Genomic DNA, 23,354 nt, shown 5'->3' with positions numbered 1-23,354 from the left:
CAACAGAAGGAACAAGGTTGCTCAGAAGGTCAAAACCATCAGAAGTCCCCAAGGTGGACAGAGCTGAAGACATCATCAACAGATAAACATTGTGCTTACCTAGTGTCCTCCTAAACCATATGCTTCTACATAGCTCCTAATATCCCCTGAGTAGCAGATTAGTGCTTTTTGAAAGCTGCATAAAAGCTGAGGTAGGACCTGTATTTTTACGGTATTGAGGCCACCTCAGCGAGTCCCCATGGGTCTATTAACCGCAAAATTGTGCTAGAGCATACATTTAAATTTAATAGAGGCTTAATGGAGGTTAAACTTTCACTTTGCAACATGTCAAGTCCATTTTACATGTAAATTGTGATGAATTCTGGCCAAGTGAGCCCTGAGAAAAGTGATTGGTTAACCATTCCTTCAAAGGAAAATGAACTTTTCAGTTAACTTGCTCACAGAAAAGGGAAATGAGGTTACACTATGGTGTCAGTATTGTGTTAACTTCAAAATATACATACATTTTGTTGTGTGCTTACACTTATTAGTTTAGCAGATGCTTTTCTGCAAAGTGGTGTACAATTAAAAGAAAACACAAGTGTCTTAACAACAGGTTAAAAGTTTTACACACAGGCTCAGTATTATTAATACACAGCTTGTCCGATACCACCCTGTTGCTGGTTTATGTTCCTCCTGTAGCTGCCTTTAGAACTGACATTCAAATAGCAAATACATAGATAATCATAGCAGATGGTGTTGGATTAATTTATGTAGCTTTCAGGAGACCAGTAGAGAAGTGGCTCTGAAAGAGAGAGATTTTGTGACCTTTCTTGAATGCTGGAGCAAAAGAAACTTCTTCTACCACATCAAGGTCAATGCTGAGAAACTGCAACGTTTTAATTTTGGACCAATCAGTCAGATGTGTTGCCGTGATATTAAGAGTTATCATGTCCTGCAGGTATCAGGAAGCAGATCCATTGCACAGGTCCAGGAAATCAGTGAAAAGAGACGAGGAGGGGTGATACATGGGAATGCTTTGGCAAGTCAAATAAAACTCATACAGCAGTTTTATGGATCAACTGGAGAAGTTGGATAGCAGAGGCTAGAAGACCAGAAAAGAGGGAGTTGTAGTAATCCATACAGGATATCAGCATGGTCTGGACCAGGAGCTGTGTGGTACAAATAATGTCATCTGATTTTACACAGGAGGTGTTAGTAAGATCACACACGCACTGCCTGAAACTATTCGTCCTGAACAGGGTCACAGCGAACCGGAGCCTAACCTGGCAACACAGGGTGCAAGGCTGGAGGGGGACACACCCAGGACAAGACACCAGTCCGTTGCAAGGCACCCCAAGTGGGACTCAAACCCCTAACCCACCAGAGAGCAGGACCTGGTCAAACCCACTGTGCCACCACACCCCCTCAGCAAGATCAGTTTTCCATAAATTTATTTACTTTATTTACTTCTTTTTCCAAATGTCAGAATCTAAATTGTGCCGCTTGCACTTTTGCTGTCATTTTTGATTGCTTCTAGAAGAGATTCTAGAACCAAGACTTGGAAAAGCATGTGTCAGTTTTCAGTCAAATTCAGACTTCTTAAATACTTTGAATGACCAAATGTCCCACATAGACACGACTGGCTGCTTGTTAGCATAACATGAAATGACCCTCAAATCTGAAAAAATTTTACCCCCTGCATAAGAGTAAGAGATGAGGAACAACAAGAAACCCACCAATATGTGCAATGAATTTTTGATGCATACAAGAAGTTTCTCTCTCCCCCTTCAAATTCAAAATGCTGAATGCCTTTCTTCTTTCTGCATTTCCCTCCAAATTGCAGTGTCAATAAAAAATCAAACTATTATACCTCCAGTGCAAAAGTCGGTAAGCTTAACTCTTATCCAGGCGACGATCCAAGTGTGCTGGATACATGGCGCTCATGTGTTTAGGTCACGTCTGGGGGGCTTGCACTGGCTAGCTGCAGGCACTTACCCTGAATTGTGGCCCTCTACCTCCTCTGGCAAACCATAGCATGTTGGCAACTGTCTCCAGCTTGGTGCTCTGTGACAAAAACGGAGTCAGATTCAGCTTAGTGACCTTTCACCCCTAGGCCAATGCACAAGCACTCTCCCAATGCTGTTAGAAGAGAGAGATCAAATTATTATGCATTAAATTAATGCTAATAGCTGAAAATAGCACAGCTATAATAATGTAAGAACAAACAATACCTTGTCATCTAAAGGATTTTCCCTTTAGCATGCCAATGTAAGAAAGATACTCTTATTCTGGCCCTTTCTCTCATTCTTTGCCCATTGTACTGTTTACTTGTGTCATGTTTTATCTTTTGTGGAACAACGATTGTAATTCACTGTGGACCAACCCTGTGCCATTAAAAGTTGCTATGTTCAGCTATATATGCACTGAGGCTCTGAAAGGAAGAATGGATGCTCGTGGTAAGGTTTCTTTTTTCAGTCGTCTCCTCGTAGTCTCCACCTGTTCCCTCTGGACAGGTCAGCACTTGACCAAAAAAGTTTTATTATTATTGTAACTCTTTTGTATATGATAATTATACAACCTGCTTTAAACTTTAAAGCCAGTACAGTGCAGTTTCCATGAGGTAGCTGTTTGAAGTTTTGCTGGATGAGGCACTTGGGTGCGGAGATGACCTATACCGGAGTAAATACAGTATGCAGAGAGAGAGCACATTTATTCTCTGCCAGGCAGGCAGGTTGCTCAGTTAGAAGGAGACAATTACAGCCCAAGGTGTGATTACAGCTATTCTCACTCTGGGTTTTAGAGAGAAACCATTACAGATTTAATTGTGGCGCGAAGCCTGTATCACATGGCCTGACATTTTCTGCCGACTCGCTGTAAATCTAGCTGACGTGGGCTTCCCATAGCTTTAGACGAGCCATGGAGAAATGTGGGCTAAGGCCTCAGGTCAGTTCTTTGACAGGCCAATAAAAGTCTTCAGCATCATCAAGTGACATGCAGGCAGAGGTTGTCACTTTGCAGTAAGGTTTGCCGGGACCACGAGTTAAAGCACTTTACGTGTAAGCACAACAGGTGGTTTACTGGTTAGACTTGTTGCTTTGCAGTCAAAGGACCTGGGTTTGAATCCCATTTCCTGTTCTAGTATCCTTGACCAATGTACTTTGCTGAAGTGATACAGTGAAAATTACCTGGCTGTATAAAGGGTAGATCAGTGTGAGTGAGTAAGTAAGTATACAAAACAAAGAAATTGCTTTGATATCAGATAAAAATCTGTTACTAGTAATGATGCTGCTACAGCTTGTCAGCCCTGGTGAGGGTAGCAGTACATCACCACTTGTTTGTAAGTTCAGGTCTCATCAGCTCCTTCAGAAGCTCCTGTACAAGCTATTTAACCTGAGTAGGATGTTAAGTCATCCGAAAAGAATAATGTAATCTCCTCCATCCCATTCCTGTTTGGCATTAAGATCTGTGGACTCCACTTTCGATATGAGCACAGGAATTACACAACTGTGATAGCATCTTTCTGACTCAGCCCAGATTGAATTTATCTTACATTTCAATATACTCTCCCTCGTTACATTCAGAATTGCCCCAGTATGAAGATTTGCTTGTGCGTCAGGATGTAAATGCAATTATATTCTGGGAGTTACGGTCCACTGCTTCTGGCTGGAGGTTAAGGGAATAATTTTCAGATTTCTCTGGTGTTGGCTTTTTTCATCTTTTTGTAGAAATTCTCCAAAGTGCTCTACAAAAACTTTTAAAATTGTTGAGCACAACTTCATGTATGAGCTACACTGGATAAAAATGTATACGGAGCATGAAAATGACTTTAACAATATCTAAACATGCTATTTATCTATTTATTGATCTATTTAACTGAATTTGCAGTTTGTTAGGGTGCACACAAAACTAAAAATAGTGTATCCCATATTGTAGAGTGGGTGAGACAAAGTTGAATCAGTTAATTACATCTGTTTGTTTTGGTTACCATTGTTGGAGTAGTTTCAATTAGGACTCTCAGCTGAGTTGAATTAGCCTGATTTAAATAGCAACTGGTGACCCATAGCACCAGCCTCTTGGTGTGACGACTTGGGGTGCAAAGACAAGGGAGTCTACCTACAGCAGTCCACTGAGGGAGGCCTCTGCCACTCCTTGAATTCTGCCATTGTATTCTGCGAGGGATCATGCGTCAAACATGTTGAACATCAAAGGTGTCTATGGCAACCGAACTGTGCAACACAACCACCACTATTAGAGACTCAGACGCTTCCGCTGCTAGAATTACTTAGTTTATCCTCGTCTGTCAAACCCTCTATCCTTCTTTAGCCTCTCCATGGGACTCTGGAACTACTAGTCTGCTGTGAGAAAGGCTGACTTCATACCAGCCTGTGCCTCTCACCTCTCACTGGACCTCCTGGCCCTAAGTGAAACCTGGATCACCCCAGACAACACAGCCACACCCACAGCCCACTCCATTAACTACTCTTTCTCCCACACCCCTCGTTCCTCGGGCAGAGGTAGAGGCACTGACCTGCTCATCTTTTCCCAGTGGGAATTTTCTGTTCTCCCTTTCCACCTGCATGACCTGTCTTCCTTTGAATTGCATGTTGTTTCTATCACTGCCCCAATCACTGTTGTTGTGGTTGTTCTGTACCACTCCCCTGGCCCTCTCGGCTGCTGCCTGGATGACCTCGACATCTTCTCATTATCTCCCAGGGGTCAACGCTCCGTTGGTTCTCCTGGGTGACATAAACTTGCATGTCAAGGACATTAATGCAGGTGACATTTAGCAGAGGACTGGGACAAGGAGAGGTCAAAGGAGTCCTTTGACTTCTCCCTGTCCCAGTCCTCTGCTAATCACAAAGGTGGCCTTCTCTTCTCCCATAACTGTGGCTGTTCTGTCCTCTCTGTTACTCCGCTGCATGTCTCCAATCATTTCTGCATCTCCTTCCACCCATGCCTCACCACTAATCCCTCTCCTTTTTCTACACCCATTCTCACCTTCCGCCGTAATTTAAAATCTCTCTCGCCTGCTCTCCCATCTGCTGCACAATTCTTATCAGCAGACAATGGTAACATTTTCCTGTCTGCCCTATCTTCCTCTCTTGACCCTCTCTGTCCTCTAACTTCCAGACCAGCACGCCCCAGTTCCATCCCATGGCTTACTGATACATTAGAAACCAACAGAACTAAACTCTGGGCTGCAGAATGATGATAGCGAAAATCAGACTCGCACAGACCTAGACATCTACAAACAACTCTTGTCTACTTTTCACTCTGCTGTCTCCTCAGCTGAAAAAACCTTCTTCCACAACAAAAAATAGCCTGCAACTAAAAGAACCGCACAGACTCTTTGCCACCTTCTCATCCCTACTGTGTCTACCGCCACCTCCTCCTTCTCCTTCTCTCACTGCTGATGACTTTGCTTTGCTGAGACAAAGTCAATTCAATCATGGACAAGTTCTCAGCATCACACTGCTCTGTTCGTGTTGGACTTCCCTGCAAAGTCACGCTCTCCAAATTCAAGCCACTCTTAGAATCTGAAATCTCCGACCTCCTGATATCACACAGAACCACCACCTGCTCGCTAGATCCAATCCCATCATCACTCCTACAGACCATCTCCCTGCAACTCTCCACCTTCATTTCGAAGATCATCAACTCTTCGCTTTCCTCTGGCTCCTCCCCATCTGTCTTCAAACTGCTCTCATTTCACCTCTGGGAAAGAAACACTCTCTGGATCCTAACTCAGTCCAGAACTACAGGCCAGTTTCACTCCTCTCCTATCTGTCTAAAACTCTAGAACGGGCAGCCCGTGATTAACTACCTGAATTCCTCACCCAGAACCATCTCCACGATGGATACCCGTCGGGATTCAAAGTTGGTCACTCCACGGAGACAGCGCTCCTGGCCGTGTCTGATGCTCGAGCTAGAGCAGCCTCCCTCTCCTCGGTCCTCATCCTCCTTGACCTGTCCGCAGCATTCAACACTGTCAACCACCAGATTCTACTCTCCTCTCTTAGTCAGCTTGGGATCAAAGGAACGCCACTAAGATGGTTTGAGTTCTACCTATCTGACAGATCCTATCAAGTGGTCTGGCAGGGCTCCCGTTCTTCTCCTTTGCCTTTCTCAATTGGTGCCCCACAGGGCTTGGTACTGGGTCCTCTGCTTTTCTCAGTCTACATCTCCTCCCTCAGCCCTATCATCACCTCCTATGGATTCAAATACCACTGCTACGATGATGATACCCAGCTCTTCCTTTCCTTTCCACCTGGAGCATTAGACATTTCCGTGTGCATCACTGCCTGCCTGTTGGACATCTCTGCATGAATGTCTGATCATGACCTACATCTGTCCAAAACAGAGATTCTACACCTCCCAGCTAGCCTGTCTTCCTATCATGATCTCTTGATCAAACTGGACAACTCACTCATTTTGCCTACCTCCTCAGCTAAGAGTCTGGGAGTGATGATTGACTCAAGTCTCTCTTTCTCTCAGCACATCAAAGCCACAACCTGGATCTACAGGCACATCCTGCAAAACATCCATATGACCCATCCTTACCTCGCAGCAGACTCTGTGCAACTACTTGTCTAGGCCATGGTGACATCCCATCTGGACTATTGCAACTCACATAAATTGTCTGGAATTGCTTGTCCCATGCAGGGGTCACAGGGAGCCAGAGCCTAACCCAGCAACACAGGGGATAAGGCTGAAGGGAGAGGGGACATACCCAGGATGGGACACCAGTTCATTACAAGGCACCCCAAGCGGGACTTGAACCCCAGACCCACCAGAGAGCAGGACCCAGTCAAATCCACTGCACCACTGTGCACCCTGCAACAGACAAAGCTAGACAGTAGGTGCAGTGCTTACCTGTTGGCGTATTTTATTTACACCATTGTCAGTGAGGAGGCAGGAGGGGAAAGGGGATTCGACTTGGTCTCGTCGGCGTTGTGCACGGGCTCGAGGTTGGGATCGGGGTTTCCTTGCTCGTGCTCTCCTTCATTGTTGAGTCCAGGGGAAGAAATAGTGGTAGTAATTAGTCCCAGCTGTGGCTCCCTTGTCCCTGTCTCCGACCCCCTTCCCCGGCCGCCTCGGCATGTTACACCCCCCATTGCAACTCTCTCAATTCAATTCAATTTATTTTTATAGAGTGCTCTTCTCATGCAGTGACACAGAGTGCTTTAACACAGGCTTAACGCTAGAAAAACCAAACACATCAGATAAAGAAACATAGACAGTTGACTACCAACTATCATAATATAATGCTTTTATAGAGCTATAAGTATGCCTACTGGCCATGGAGGAAAAGAACAAAAGCTCCCAACTGAAAATCAAGGGAGAGGGTCCAAGGGCCTGTGACTGCCCACTGCTCCTGGGCATTCTAGATTAAGTGACAATTCTAAGCCAGTTTACAAGTAATAATGATATTGCTGATGTATGGCATCTTGAATTCCCAGCTCAGCATGGTACGTCTCGTCCATCATAGCAGTTGGTCATCATCTTCAGTTGGCATGGGGGTGCATCTGTGACTGCCAACCAGCCTTGTCAGGGTTGGAAATAGTTAGTAATTTGTAACTTAAACAAGTAAATTTAGTTTGTATTGGTATAGAGGTGGGGAAAAACAAACACAGCCAAGTAGAATTACATTTTGAGGTGGAACGCCTGAGTAAACATGTAAGTCTTCAGTCTGGATTTGAAGACAGGGACAGAGACAGATGGGGCATTCTGACAGTAACTGGTACAGTATTCCACAGTTTAGGTGCTTTATAACTAAAGGCACGATCTCCTACTGAGGTCTTATTGATCACAGGTGCTTTAAGGTAACCTGCATCCAATGAACAAAGATATCGTCCTGGGATATAAGAATCAGAGATCCCACAAAGGTAAGCTGGGGCAATGCTATGTACTGCCTTATAGGTCAAAAGTAGGATTTTATAATAAATTGTAAATGTGACCGGGAGCCAATGCAACGATTTCAGTACTGGTGTTACTCTCCTCTGGCCTTCCTGCTACTGCCATCAAACCTCTGCAACTGATACAGTACGCTGTTGCTTGTGTTGTGTTTAACTTGCTGAAGTGTTCCCTTGTATCTTCTCTACTCGTTTTTCTGGATTGGCTTCCTATAGCTGCCTGAATCAAATATAAGACCCTTGTTATGGTCTACAAATGCATCAATAGAACTGCTCCTAGCTATTTACAAGACTTGATCAACCGCTGCACTGCAACTAGACCACTTTGCTCATGTTCTTCTGCCTCCTTGGTGGTTCTACGCACAGAGACTCTTGCTTCTGGCTCCATTGTGGTGGAACAACCTCCCCCTCTCACTCAGAACTGCTAAATCTCTGTCCACATTTAAAAGGGTCTCAAAACTCACCTCTTCCAGACTCACTTCCCCCATTATCTTTTAAATTCATGTAAGATATAAATGTTTGTGTTATAATTTTAAGATCATCCCTGAATAAATTTTTACACAGCTACTCTTGTAATGTAATGTAAATCTTTCTATGTATCTTAAAAAAATAAATACTAGGAAGGTGATCAGGAATTGTCAATATTCTGATAGTTTTATGCAGCTACTCATGTGGTGAACATTGGTGCATATGGTGGAAAGAAACAAAGTGACTATACTATACATTTGCAACTATGGCTCTCTTTCCCCTAATGTAATGCACAAGCTGCATTTTCTATTAGATGTACATCACTTTGGAGAAAAGTGTTTGCTAAATGAGGGGGTGCGGTGGCGCAGTGGGTTGGACCACAGTCCTGCTCTCCGGTGGGTCTGGGGTTCGAGTCCCGCTTGGGGTGCCTTGCGACGGACTGGCGTCCCGTCCTGGGTGTGTCCCCTCCCCCTCTGGCCTTACGCCCTGTGTTGCCGGGTAGGCTCCGTGACCCCGTATGGGACAAGCGGTTCTGAAAATGTGTGTGTGTGTGTGTTTGCTAAATGAATAAATGTAAGCGTAATGCCAAGCCTGCAGACTTCTCACCAATTTCCGTCACCCATGTCTTCTTTTCTACATGTTCTTGACAATACATAATTCACATTTCACCTGCCGTGTCTGAATTCGTTTAAGCAATTAAGTGATTCATTAGAATGAAAACCAGCATGTCCTATGGCCTTAAAGAATCTTCCAGAGTTTTACACCTCTGGATTATTCAATAATTTATCCATTTTCGAGGAAGAAAATCCATGTGTTCATGACAGCAGGCGTTGCTTAGAAATTTATAAGGCTGGATATTTATACCATGCATTTGTACACTGCACCTCAAAGGATTTAAACCCACAGCCTTCTGATCTTAATTTGAATCCCTAAAGACCCACTACCCACAGTGGCTCATTATGTTGCACTTGCAAGTGGTCCAGATAGAAACCCTGCCTCCTTCCTTTGGTGGAGGGTGTGCAACATCCAAGGAGAAATTAGCAAGCGCCGAGAGAAGACGGTGATTAATTATGTAGCACATTCCTTCCTCTCGATTCCTCCAGCATCCCAATTAGGTTGGAAAAGGGATACGATGAGGGGCAGAGATTTCAATTTGATTTATACAGCAGTGAAACACAGGACAGAGCAAGGTAGCGAGGAAATGCAGATGTCATGCTTAAAATATATAGACGTGTCAATGGGCCCTGGATGGACGGGAAGGACCCAGCTGCTGATGTGACAAGACACAGAAACCACCGTGCCGTCAAACTTAGTCTTTTCAAAATGATCAGCATTAAAATGGTTTCATTTATTAAGGAATGGGCATGCTAATTAACAGGGTAGGAAGAGTTTAGCTTGGAGTAGAGGTATAGTACCCAGCTGTACATAATTATTTATCATCATTATCTGTTTATTCAAAGCAGCTTATGCTATGAGGTTTGTATTCTAAGCAAGGGTATGTACTGTTGAGCCAAATTTGACTCAGGGTGGTCACTCAAGTGTAGTATTCACAATAAGGGAGGGTAGGGAAATGGTTTGCTGTTTTCTTCTGGACACGTTATTGAACTGTGGAAATTCACACAAACGGTACATGCAAACAACATAGGCTGAGCCACCTTTGAACTCTACAGTGCAGGAGCTCAGATGCTACCCCTGCCCCACTGTGCCAGCCTATGCTACATATCATTAATTACCAGTTAATACAGCAAAGATAATTTTTTTTTTTTTTTTTTTACTGAATCAATTCATGGTACGTATCTTACCTGAGGGGAGATATCTTAATAGAGGGGACTGTAACATGAGTGGGGGCTTTCTCATTGTATGGTGACAGCTCCAACCTCAACCTCACCAAATTTAAAAAAAAAAAAAACATATTTCAGTTACATAAGTCATAGTGCATCTCGGAGTCAATCAGCATTATTTGTGCAGAGAAGATTTTATGCCATGTCATATATTGCTTAGTGTATAATGAAACAATGAAAAGAAGCAGCTTCTGTTAGGTAACAGATTTGAATGCTTAATAAATATTATAAGGTACTTCTTATTGCTTACAGTTAGCAAGACACATTTTTGAGTTTCAGTTTTTATTAAAGTGAGTGACTGACAATGTTCAGCAATCTTTGTTTCCTCTATGTGTTCTCTACGCCAGTCCTGGCATCAGGAGGTCCTACAAGTCGAGACAGCTTGTCTCTTCTTCTGGGTTAACAGGGATCATTGCCTGATTTATCCCTCTCTAATCTGGCGTGCTCAACCGGCTCACTGCCTCACACCACTGATTTGATGCATTATTGATGCATTGCCTTGTATGCCCGCATTTCAGTACAGCACTGTTCAGGGCTCTCAATCAGCGACACACCAAATAGACGGTGTTGATATAAAACAAACCCTGCGGTGGCACTTAGCCAGCCCACAGTCATGGGAGGGGGGCAGAGAGGCGAGATTCAGAGGCCTACGCAAGGTCCATAGGGGTACCACTAGTGGGTTATTAGCTGAAAATGAGGTTATGATCACTGGTATCACCCTGGGAGTCCACACTGGTAGGTCCAATGACAGTCTGAACAATCCAGCCAGTCAGTGCAGCAAAGCACATCTATGCCCACCACTCACGTGTTTGTCAAATATCCATATTTCCCATGGTACACCACACCCAAGCTGGCACATTACACTGTCCTTAATTGATAGAAGGGGAAAAAACTGTGCATTTTTAAAATCTAATCCCCCAGCCTTGCAGCATCTTAATTAAAAAGGAGACACCGCTGAGTGATGGGTCGCTAATGGAAATTAAACATATAAATTCAAAGCTTTGGAGATTGTGGCTATGACTTCCCCAGTGGTTCTCCAGCAGAAGCTGTCCTAAAGCCCATACAAATGCTTCATGATTTTATGACAGGCAATTTTGCAAATGACGGTGGAAAGCAGTGATGGTGAGACGATAAAGAAAAGTAAGGAAAGATGTTTCTTCTGATCACAACGAACAGTATGTATGGGTGCAAAACCTGGACAAGCATCTGACAAAACTACTAATGCAATGCCCCTTTGAGACACAGCAGTCCTTGAGATTAATTAAGAGAGCAGACTAAAACATTATTACTGAGGTAATTAAGCAGATTTAGAAAGGGTGGGACAAGCTGTTTAATTTCTGTACAATGAACCAATGTGAGTTGGTGTCAGCTTTTCAGATGACCTGGCACAGAGTTTGGGACAATAAGATGCCAAGTCCTGGGGCAGACCCTTTGGTCTAGGCACACAGAGGACAGTAATGACTTATTCATGGGTATGGTTGGCTGACAGACAGTGCCCGCTTGTCAGAAAGCATCACTGTACAGGCACACGGGCAAAGAATGAGATGGGAAACCAGAAGATCCCTGGTACAGAAAGAAGGTGAAAAGAAAACATAAAAAGCTGGAAAATACTGTATGTTTGGCCCAGATAAGAGAAACTTGTGTGATCGCTTATGATTGCCAGTTTTTTCATCATTATCCTTTACTCTTCAGCACTCAAGGATAATATATGTAGTTTCAACCTTGTTATTGCAGACCAGGACGATATTCATGATTTTTTCATTGTCCAAATGAACTGATATAGTGCACAAATTACAGGATTAGATTCACACACACACACACACACACACACACACACAAACACACACACACACTAGCTGATGCCGCTTGTCCCAGGAGGCTGGAGGGGGAGGGATACACCCAGGATGGGACACCAGTCCGTTGCAAGGCACCCCAAACAGGACTCGAGCCCCAGACACACCAGAGAGCAGGACCCGGGCAAACCTGCTGCACTCCCGCCCCCCCCAGATTCAAGGGGTTATATTTAAAACAAAAATCACAAAAATGGAAAAGACGTTGTTTTTGTTGTCAAAGGCTTAGTAAAAAGTAAACTGCATCCCTCTACTTACTGTTGTCTAATATACATTTCCCATGTTGTGAATCTGAAAGGCAAATTAACTGGCATAAGTTCAGACCCTGCTCAGTCCGTGTGGAGGTTTTATTTTGTCCTCCTGTCTGGTGTTTGTCTTCTTCTTCTATATTGGGACTCAGTTTTTTGTACAGTTCTGCCAAACTGCAGATATGCCCTCTCTTCTCTGTCACAGAGTAAGTCTTGAAACATGTTGAGGTGACTCTATCAGTCGTAGTGAAGTACAGCTGAAAAGGTCTTTGCACCCTCAGACAAGCTAACCAGTGACTTTAATCACTTAGCTCCCACACCTTCTCCTCAGAGCTGCGCACCTGCATTCATGCCTGGCAGCGACCTCGACTCAATTGCTTACTCAAACCGACAGCTCAGAAACATGCATTAAAACTGCTGAATGCATCCGATCTCCCGCTTGAAATGAACACTTCTGCTTCAGCAGCTGGAAGCTGATGAATAGTTGCAGTGTTCACATTGTTCTTTGGAGTTCCATTGCTCATACATCAAGTACTTCTTTGACAACAACTTTAACTGCTTACTTGACTTTGATAATCACTCAGTTTAGTTGTGTTTACTAAATCTCTTAAGGCAAATTTTTGTTGTTAAGCAGCATTTATTTAGCCCTTTTTAACCACAAGGCCATTTTGTGACCCTTCCACACTGTCAAATAAAATGACCATCTTGTGCTCCAATACATTGAGGTCTATTAAGATTTTTCTTTTCCTTTTTTTAAGACCAGAGCGAGGGCTCAGATCCGCTCCAATGACAAACTTTAACGATTGATATCAGCGGACTGATTACAAATGTCATGTATGACTGACATGTTCTTCAACACTCAACATTCAGTGATCGTCAAGCCCTGCTGTGAAGATCTGAGACACTGTGACATGTTAGGACAGATCTGACCAACCCTTGGTATTTTTGAACAAGTAGAGACCAGTGACACTGAGCAATTCCGTTCCATAAAGCATCTGATCTAAAGCTGAGATGTGTCCGCACCCTGTCATAGGGATGAAGTTCTCTATGTCCAGACTCTGTTTGTCAGAACTGGGCAGAACTTTACTTTTTCCATACATCAACCTTTCAACTTGTTCTCCTGACCTGATGTGATGGTTTGGACCTCCTCACTGTCACAACCCTCAGCTACTTCTAGTTTATCGTTGCTAAGGCTCCGGTTGATCTTCTGTCTGGTTGCAATCAAAAGTAAATATCACCTTCCCAAGCAGACTAGTGCTGAAAATTTCTTCTTGCAGCCCAGCTTACCATCATCCCTCAAGGGAGCATTTCATCACTGCAAGTGTGCAATCAACTGAAGGTGGAAGTGGTTTATTCTTCTCCTAAGGGGCTGAACACTTCATGATGTCTTGCTATTACTGCAAGAGGACATTTACTACATTTAAGCAAAACTGACAGATGTTGTATACAGCTGGATTCTCAGCTGTGGGGGCTCTACATGTGGAGACATTGCCCTTCCATTTGTTTCCATGTCCCCTGTCATTACCTGTTATGCAATTTGGCTTTGTATGATGCACCAAAACTTCTTCAGTAAACAACAGGGTTGCATAAATTGATAGAAGTTGTGCAACTTGCTTCAAGCAAGAGCATCAGCTGAGTAAATAAATACATAAATCACAGCTATTAGAAACAGATGTTTCCTGCACTAGCTTTGTTTACAGGTTCCTTTGGGTTAAAACAGCAGATCGTCAATATCCAGATGTCACAAACTGGTCACTGTATGACAATGCAAAACAATGGGATTTTTCTGAAAACCAGTGTTGGGTGATTCAGAATTTTTTCAGCGTTTGGCAAAATCTGAAGCCTCAGTATGTGGAATAAAGAGTTGTTGTTTATGCTATGATTACACTGCATACATTTGAGGTTTTATGAAATTGTAGTATCAGTTATGTCAGTTTGGGTCTGGGTGTTGCTTTTTTTTCACTTTTTTACATAATTATTTTGCCATGTTCATAACTATTCCTTGTTAAAACATCCTTTCCCCTCTAGTCTGCTGGCCTCTTTGTGATCTTGTGATTTTCTCCTTATCTACATGTTTTTTTGCTTTCCAGCCTCAGCCAGCTGTTGTGGATGAGGTCAGTTTCTGTTTTTCCTCACATTTGATATTGCTTGTTTTTCATGCATCTGCAGGCGAGCAGTTTTACGAAACATCTCCCTATGAACCCATGACGTTTCGTGTTTCGGATGACTTCCGACTGGCTTCTATCATCTCAGGTAAGAGGAGCAGTTTGACTTTGTATTTCCTTCTACAATTAAAAACCCCTTTTCACCAGTTCACAGCCCATGAAAGAAGCTCATACTACTGATACCCCAAGTTACACACACACACACACACACACACATTTTCAGAACCGCTTGTCCCATACGGGGTCACGGGGAACCGGAGCCCAACCCGGCAACTCAGGGCGTAAGGCTGGAGGGGGAGGGGACACACCCAGGACGGGACGCCAGTCCACCGCAAGGCACCCCAAGCGGGACTCGAACCGCAGCCCCACCGGAGAGCAGGACTGCGGTCCAACCCACTGCGCCACTGCGCCCCCCCTCCTACCCCAAGTTACTGCTTGATAATTTCTCCATTCAATAGTTCTAAACAGTATACAAAAACTATACAGATATACACATACACACACACCATCTAAAACCGCTTGTCCCATACGGGGTTGCTGGGAGCTGGAGCCTAACCCAGCAACACAGGGCAAAAGGCTGGAGGGGACACCAGTCCATCACAAGGCACCCCAAGGAGGACTCGAACCCTAGACCCACCGCATAGCAGGACCTGGTCCAACCCACTGCACCACTGCGCCCCTGAAACTAGATATAGAAGTGAAAATATTATCATCCTGTTCAATGAAATACACCGTACAAAAAAGTTAAAAAGTATTTATTACAAAATGATTAGGTTATCCACACATTCTTATACTCACATTAAAACTGTCTCAGTGCAGCATGGGAATCAGTATCAGTTTTAGAATTATCCTCTATTAAACACAGATAGAAACCCACATAGACATACACCCACATAGCTATGCACACAAATACATACAGATGCATACTCATATACATATTCACGCACAAACAAGCAGACACAGGCACATCCTGAAACTCTGTACCTTTGTTTTCTATCCTGTTTTGTTGCATTTGAAAATTAAATTTTAACTCCTTGCTAGAGGGGTACTTCTAGTTGTTGAGGATCTGGTAGTTTCATAAACAGCACTAGAGCAATGCAGCATCAATGCTGATTTCAGACTATTAATTCAGCCCTTTGGCAGAGTGCTCACTTTAACAGCCAATCGTTACAGACACTTCAAGTGGAAAGTATATTTGAATCTCTTCGGACTGCAGAGCTGTTACAAAACATGAACTCAACTGTAGACTTCAGAACACAAATCATGCTTTTACACAGTCAGAAGTCATACAGTCTTTCAAGCACATTGCAATATATGAGGGCAGTAGTGTTCTCTGAATTGTAGGTGTTCTTGTTGTGACATAGAAATGCTGATCTTTATTGTGTATGGCACTGGCATAATCATTGACACATTCCTGCAGCGATGAGCAAGCAGCTCTGTGTATGGCAGCAGATCAAACTGCACAACTATCCACATCACAGGATACCACTTCTCCTCAAAGTCAAAAAGTGTCTTCTCAAATTAGCTCCCACCGTTGGAGGAGTCCTCCTTTCGCTATGTTCCTTGCTCTACAAATGTTTTATAAATGAATTTATGAGGTGACCCTGGGGGTGGAGGTTTCCTCAGTAGGGGGGTTTGAGGGCATGGCACATTAAATGATGAAGTGTACTGCTGCTGGCAGCTTCCTTGTGGCAGTTGTTGCATGCCAGTTGATGTTCCGTAGTCACTCAAAATTTCAGTCACTTATATTTTGCGTGGAGTTTGTAGCTGGGGGACAAGTTGACGCACTGTGATGGTACTCCACCAGAAGCTGCTTGGAGCCAATGGGCCATCTTTGTTTCATCTAGGAGAAACACTTTGCATTTCAGTTTTGTGTCCCAGGGCTGCAGCAGCTATAGCCAATGCAAAAACTATCCTGTTTACCCATAATCCTAAAGAGAAGAGTTCAACTCACTCAAAAATTGTAGCTATATGAATGCAAAGAATGGCAGCAGCAGGTGTTGCGGAGCACTGCAGCCCTTGGACCTGAAGGACCCAGGTTCCATTCCTACCTTCTGCTATAGTACCAGCGAACAAGGTACCTTCCTTAAATTGCTCCAGTAAAAATTATCTAGCTATATGAAATTAAGTTAAAATAAAATTATGAAATTAAGTTGCTATGGTGAGAAGCATCAGCTAAAGAATAAATGAATGAAAAAGGGTTGTGAACAACTGTTTTTTCACAGTAGCTATAAATGCATCACGCTGCAGTGAATGTGTACAAGAATACTGATTCACTGGGAAAAAAAGTGAAATCATGACTATTTTACACATTGGTTTTTATTATTATTATCCACACATTCATTTATAAAACATTTAGGTAGTGAGGTTTTCCTGTACAACAATAACAGTGCATATTTCTTTTCTCAGGTTTCACAGGTTTCTCAGGTTTTCTGTTGTTTTTATACAGCTTGGCTTGCAATCAGTGCTAAGAAATACACCCCTGTTTTTATGGATAGCATTAAATTAAAGTGTCAAGCAGCATTCACAGGGAGCAAAGCTGGGCTTTTTTGCACTTCAGGGGTGTTGCTGTCGGTTTTATGTGTTTGTGTCATACTAGGTGGACAGTCACAGTATAAACATAAGGACCTGTCCATTCCTACATACTTTCCATGATTTGAGTCAAGTTTTTTCTCGCCATTTCCCAATCTAAATGGCCTTAGACACAGGCAATATATATTTGCTGCCCAGAGAAGTGCCACCAATTTCCTACAGACAAAAAGACTTTAACATGCTATTTGGTAAAGCACAGTGCAGGTGGTAAGACTGATACGTGATGAAAAACTGGTGATCATTCTTAGCAGCTACATGCAACTGCCCACCAGGAGCTGCGGAGTGGAGAATGCAGGCACAGCCAGGGCACAGAAAACTCCTACAGAGGATTTCAGTCATCACACTTTTGACCCAGGGCCAACAAGGAGATCTTAGGGGGAAGTAATTACTGAACAGCAGTGGACTATGGGAATTAGCTGAAGGCTTGTTTTGCATGACATTTTTTTTGGTGAGTTCAGAGACCAACCTGGCAGCCTCGCTGCAGATTAAAAATTAATAAGTACAGTAAACATGCAAATTCTGTCAGATTCATGTTGTGCTGACAAATGCTGGAGAGAACTGCTGAAAAGCTGCAGACCACAGTGGAGATGGACAACTCAAAGGAATGTTTTGCTGACATATTTAAGATGTTTGATTTCTTTTTTTCCTCTTGCCTCTTAATGTAAAAAAAAAAATGGGGGAATAAATAAAATTTCAGAAATGTTGATCGACATGACTGTTCGAGGAACACATGTTCAGGTGATGGAGTATCAGTTCCTCCACACTGATTTGGTGGAACAAGAGCTATCCAGCGTTTTCTTGCAAGAAGCTATTTTCCTTACCTCCATGTACCAGTTTGCGTTTCTCTTTATGAGTGTCAACCAAGGGATGATTTTGTGGCCCAATTTAACAAACAGTGCTACAATGAAAGGACTTTGCAGTCTGTTCTGCAGCCTCTTCCTCTGGTTAACATAAATCTCATCATTCATGTCCATGAATTACAGATCCTCCTTCCACACCACTACATGTAATGGACTATTGCAGTCTAGACTGTTAAATATTTGAATCTTTTTGTGAGAGAAGCAGTTTTATACAAAGACATCGTTTACATTTTATCAGTCACATTGATAACTGTCGACAATGAAATGCTCATGGGTTTCAATACATGATGCATGAATTTCAGTGTGCATTGAAGTCTTCAATATGTATACCTTCTTCATCACATCATACACTGGTCAAATACGATACAATATGGAACAGAACAGTGCTCACTGAATGGCCTTCTAATGAGACACCGCATACATGTATACTGTCAAACCCCAAAGGAAAGGTAAAGTATGAATTATTTTGCCCAGATAAGGTGTCAACCAGACCATGTCCTCGCAGAGTTACTGGCTCTGTTCATGTCTGGAAGCTGACATGCATCATTGTGCTGAAGGGAAGTTGCAGTAAAAGGACATGTGCCTGGGCACAACAGGTGGTGTAACGGTTATGCGGGTTGTGTCACTGTATGAGAAGAGCGCTCTATAAAAATTAATTGAATTATAATCATTGCCTTGTGATCATAAGACCCAGAGCTGAATCCCACCCTGCAGTACCTTTCACCAGGATACTTAGTATCTTAGTAGCTTAGTATATAACGTTAAAATTCTAAGACAAACTCTAATATAATGATAGATTGGTGCCAATATGTGTTTGTGACCTCAGTTGCAGAACTCAGATGTGTTTTCTGTGAGTTCTTCCAGAACTTTTTTTTGATAATCCTGCACCTCAAGACTTTATCAATCATTGAGCTCAGCACGTCATTACATTTCATTAAAAGATGCACTGATCCATGGAAGGTTTTGCAATTCCAGCATGACACGTTGAAGTGGCTCTCTACAGAGCAGCAGCAATCACCCTCCCGGGCTCCGGGTCTGCAACCCCTGTGTCAGATGAGCTATTTCCGGGCCAACTGATCGTTCTGGTTCCCTGAGGTCATTTGTATCTGGCCAAAAATCAGACTTTTGTTATTAGAGATCTACAGTCATATCACTATCCTGGAATCAGACCTGCTCAGATTTTTGACACCAAGACCTTATAAAAAACACAAGTAAAACAAAAGGAAAGGAGTGTCTATCCATGTAATGAAGCAAGCCTAATGTGTCCCCTCTTCATTTGCCTTTGAATCTGTACCTTATTCAGGACCTGTTTAAATGCACCCGTTCTGAATGCAGTAAGATCAGCTTCCTTTCACTTCAACCTAAGTCTAGGTTGGCGTTATACACCATTATGTAACGCTCCATCCATCCATCCATCCATCCATCCATCCATCCATCCATCCATCCATCCATCCATCCATCCATCCATCCATCCCTTTTCAGTAATTGCTTGTCCAGTGCAGGAGTGTGGTGGTTCAAAGCCTATGCCAATGCTACATATGTGCTCACTGATTTTCCTAGAGATACAGTACCTTATGTTTCTATAATCATATGTAATAATATTTTTCTTTTCCCTAAACAAGATGGTGAATGGGGTGATTTCACAAAACAGACCTGATAAATACTTCGCTGAAGATATTAAGGTTGCAGGTCCCTCGATTCTCTTTAGATGAAAAATCTTATTAGGTCTTATATGTCACAGAATGTTTGAATGCATTATATATAACGTGGAGCCGATTATTATTTAGTATTAAAACCAATTCAGACTGAGTCTTACAAAATATATTTTATAATTATCATAACATAGCTGGCCTAAGTCTGGATTGAAATGTGCACTGCTTTGTTCGCACGTGTGGGCCAGTGGTTCACTGCCTTCAACGATCTCCACGTTCCATCAGCCCTGCCCATTCTTTTCACATGTAGGGCATCACCATGCCCTCACCCATGCTTAGTATAGACCCATGAAGCAGAAACAGCTTGCTGTGAAGAAATCAGCAAATCCTATGATCTAAATGTCTTGTTCAGGGAGACTCATTAATTCCAGCTATGAGGTAATTAGCAATCTTATTATTTCGCTGTGACCTTAATGTGATAGCTGGGTTGCTGAATGCAAGGTGCGCAATGGGGTTCTTTAAACATTACTTCAGTTTGAAACAATAGCTTCAGCTCTGATGAAGATTTGACTGAGATGAAAACTTGCGTCTCACCTCCCAACAAAGACTTTTCAGTGTGGTTTTATGTCAGTTCAAACATTTGCCTCCTGTGTTGATCCAGTGTTGAAAAATGCCTTAATTTCTGGATAGCATCATCAGATAAATTATTTCTTTTAAATTATGTCAACTGGGTGGTTTATCAGTGGGGGGGGGGGGATTGTACAGTGGTGCAGAGGGTTTGGTCAGGTCCTGCTCTTTGATAGGTGTGGGGCTCAAGTCCTGCTTAGGGTGCCTTGTGGCAGACTGGTGTCCTGTCCAGGGTGTGTGCCCCCCCCCCCGGCCCTGTGTTGCTGGCTTAGGCTTCAGTTTGCTGGGACTCCACTTGGGACAAGTGATTTCAGACAGTGTGTGTTGTTGGTCTGTCAATCCATGCTGATGCAAATAATTTTAACATATGAAATCTGCAGTAGAAAGAAAGAGCTGTGGTTCCTAATGGTTTTCAATTTAAGTCCTGGAAAGGGCCCAGCTCTCACACACAGCTCAATCTGAGCTATTCCAGGTAAGATATTCAGCTGTATAAATGAGGAGCACTATAGGCTTTGTTGAACATAAGTTTTACTTCAGGAACTGTACATTGTATGATTCAAAGTTTTGATGAATGCAATGTGGTCGTCACTGTGCTATTCAGCTATTAGGGGAAAGAAAGAGTTTATCTCCGAGTTTAATTGGTTCCAATTAGTTTAGACATTGTCCTGAGTGCCCTCTGGGAAAACTCAATTAGAGCTGCTTTAGAGAGTGGTATCTACATTCCCTTTACTTGAGAAACAAATGACTTCCCCCACCCTCCAGGGGTATGTGCTACCCCAGCCATACATCCATGTGCTGAGGTTGATGGCTTAGCAAATACAATCAGATTTCTGTTTCCATGGATGACTTATGGCCTTTAAGGCAGGTTGGTGTTTACATCTGTGGCTGCATGATGCCCTTTAAGAGTCAGTGATTAAGTCTGTGGTGCAATTATAACCTTTAAGGGTTTGTGTTTAGGCCAATGGACATTCAGCATGTCACATGGAACCTAGGACGTGGGAACGGCTGGACCCAAATACAGGATTGTTTGTCAGAAACCTTGAGGTCAGGCGAGTTCTCGGTGTCGGAGCCGGGCAAAGAGTTGATTGATTTGTGGTCAGAGTGGGAGCGAAGATCGGTGGATGTAGTCAGGAGACGAGGCGAATGGTCAGTAACTGGTGAACGAAGAACAGGAACTAGGACCAAAGGAGATCGCGACATGAACGCTAAGAATGACAGTTGTCTCATTGAGATTCTGCCAGTGTAAAGGAGCTGAGGAGGGTCTTTTAAAGCTGAGTGTTCTAATCGTAATCAGGCGCTTGATCGTCTTCAGGTGCTGTTGATTTCGGTGCGGTGTGGATGTGGTGCGGTGTCACCACAGCATATACAGAATAATATACATTCAGTGTGCTTTTATCAATGGCTTATACTACCCTCAGTTCCCCCAATCTCATCACTAGCCCTAGAGAAAACATCAGACAATGTCGTCATACATCTCTACGACTCAGGACTAAGTAGCTTAATCTTCTCCCCAGTGACCACATGGACTCATAGGGTGCCAATATGGGTATTTTTTTGAGGTTAACAAGTGGACACCTCTTTTTGTTGGTGTTTCATAGAGTTAGGCCCACAAAACCTCAGGTTCAACGGTGAAATCTATCATCCCAGACCCACCTTCATCCCACTCATCAGATGCCCTCCACCCATAGCAGATGCACTAGTTGCACAAACCATTACCATAACTCAAACCATCACAATATAGAAAAATATATATGTACTACCACAAAGCTGCCCACCACTGCAAGCCACCTCCTACCTTCCTTACCAAAACATTACTAACTACCCTCCGACTTGCATCCCCAACTACCCTGCTTGCTTCTCAACCATAACCACTAATTAGCCTTCTTAGCAGCCTCAGACAGCTCTTTTAGTGCTAACTATAGCGAGCATCGTAACACCGAATTCCACCATAACTGATATAGCTGATTTAGCTACAAACCCCCTAATACCTACCTCTACTGGTCTCATGTGATCGGTCCCTTGCCTCCTCCACCAAATCCACATACTTGAACACTGTTAACCCTATAAAGTATATGATCCACTCGCAACATAGTAACCACAGTAGCTTGTAGCATCTGGAACTCTTTGCCCACATAAGCCACCAACTTTCATGTTACTTTCTCCCTTATACCACCAATGGGCAATGAGTTCACCACAACAAAAACCCACGCTGAACAAGCTAAGCACTTGGTTTTGTTGGCCAGTATAGTGCACCTACACCAAACTAACCTTACAACCAGACAAAATGTGTCTCTAGATTACAACACCACTACACAACTTATAACAACCATCGTCACCTAGCCACTGCTTATGGTTGAATTATGGCCTTTAAGTGACAGTTTTTACGTCTATTGTTGAATTATTGTCTTTAAGGGTCTGATTATGTCTGTGACTGAATTATAGCTTTTAAGGTTGGGGTTAATGTTTATGGTTGAATTATGTCTTTTAACGGTCAGTATTTATGTCTAAGGTTGAATTATGGCCTTTAAGGGTTGTTTTTTTACATCTGTGGTTGGATGATGGCCTTTAAGGGTCCGTGATTATGTCTGTATCAAACTATATAAGGGTCTGTGATTATGTCTGTGATTAAATTCTGGCTTTTAAGGGTCAGTGTTTATGTCTGCAGTTGAAATATGGCCTTTATGGGTTCTTTTTTACGACTGTGGTTGGATGATGGCCTTTAAGCGTCGGCATTTATGTCTGTAGTCAAGTGGGGACTGTTATGGTAGGAGCTGCTAACAATGCAATTATGGGCTCTATGTACCGAAACAGATATGTTGTATAGTTTTATCATGGTAAAAGAAATGTATTCCTAATTATTTGCTCTTTGACACAGGATTAAACAATATGACTTACAATACTTTGTTGAGTAAAAATTGACATTTCAGTATTTTACAAAACATAAAGACTAGTTAATGATAACATTAAAATACATACAGAGTAAAGAGAATATAGAGGTCCTGCGGGAAAGGATTGAGGTTCTTCACTCAACTTATGCCCATAGTGTTGAATGTGGTGTACAGATTACTACTGTGTTTAAGACCATCCATCTAATCACTGCTCATGCTCTTCTTCTTTTTCCTCCAAATTTTCTCATGGTGGGTCCAAAGTAGGTCC

General features: G+C 42.9%; 1 protein-coding gene across 2 annotated transcripts in view; it reads left to right on the top strand.

Moving 5' to 3' along the window:
• The window catches only part of gfra2b (GDNF family receptor alpha 2b), a 74,755-nt gene that overhangs the window by 8,749 nt on the left and 42,652 nt on the right, over positions 1 to 23,354 (top strand). For both annotated transcript variants that reach the window (XM_018732929.2, XM_018732928.2), the window contains exon 3: positions 14,472 to 14,555. In XM_018732929.2, coding sequence (XP_018588445.1) covers positions 14,472 to 14,555 — 84 coding nt within the window. The remainder of the gene's footprint in view (positions 1 to 14,471; positions 14,556 to 23,354) is intronic.

Source organism: Scleropages formosus, chromosome 6 (genome assembly GCF_900964775.1).
Source record: "Scleropages formosus chromosome 6, fSclFor1.1, whole genome shotgun sequence".
Classification (NCBI taxonomy): Eukaryota; Metazoa; Chordata; class Actinopteri; order Osteoglossiformes; family Osteoglossidae; genus Scleropages; species Scleropages formosus.
This window is presented reverse-complemented; position numbering and strand designations above follow the sequence as displayed.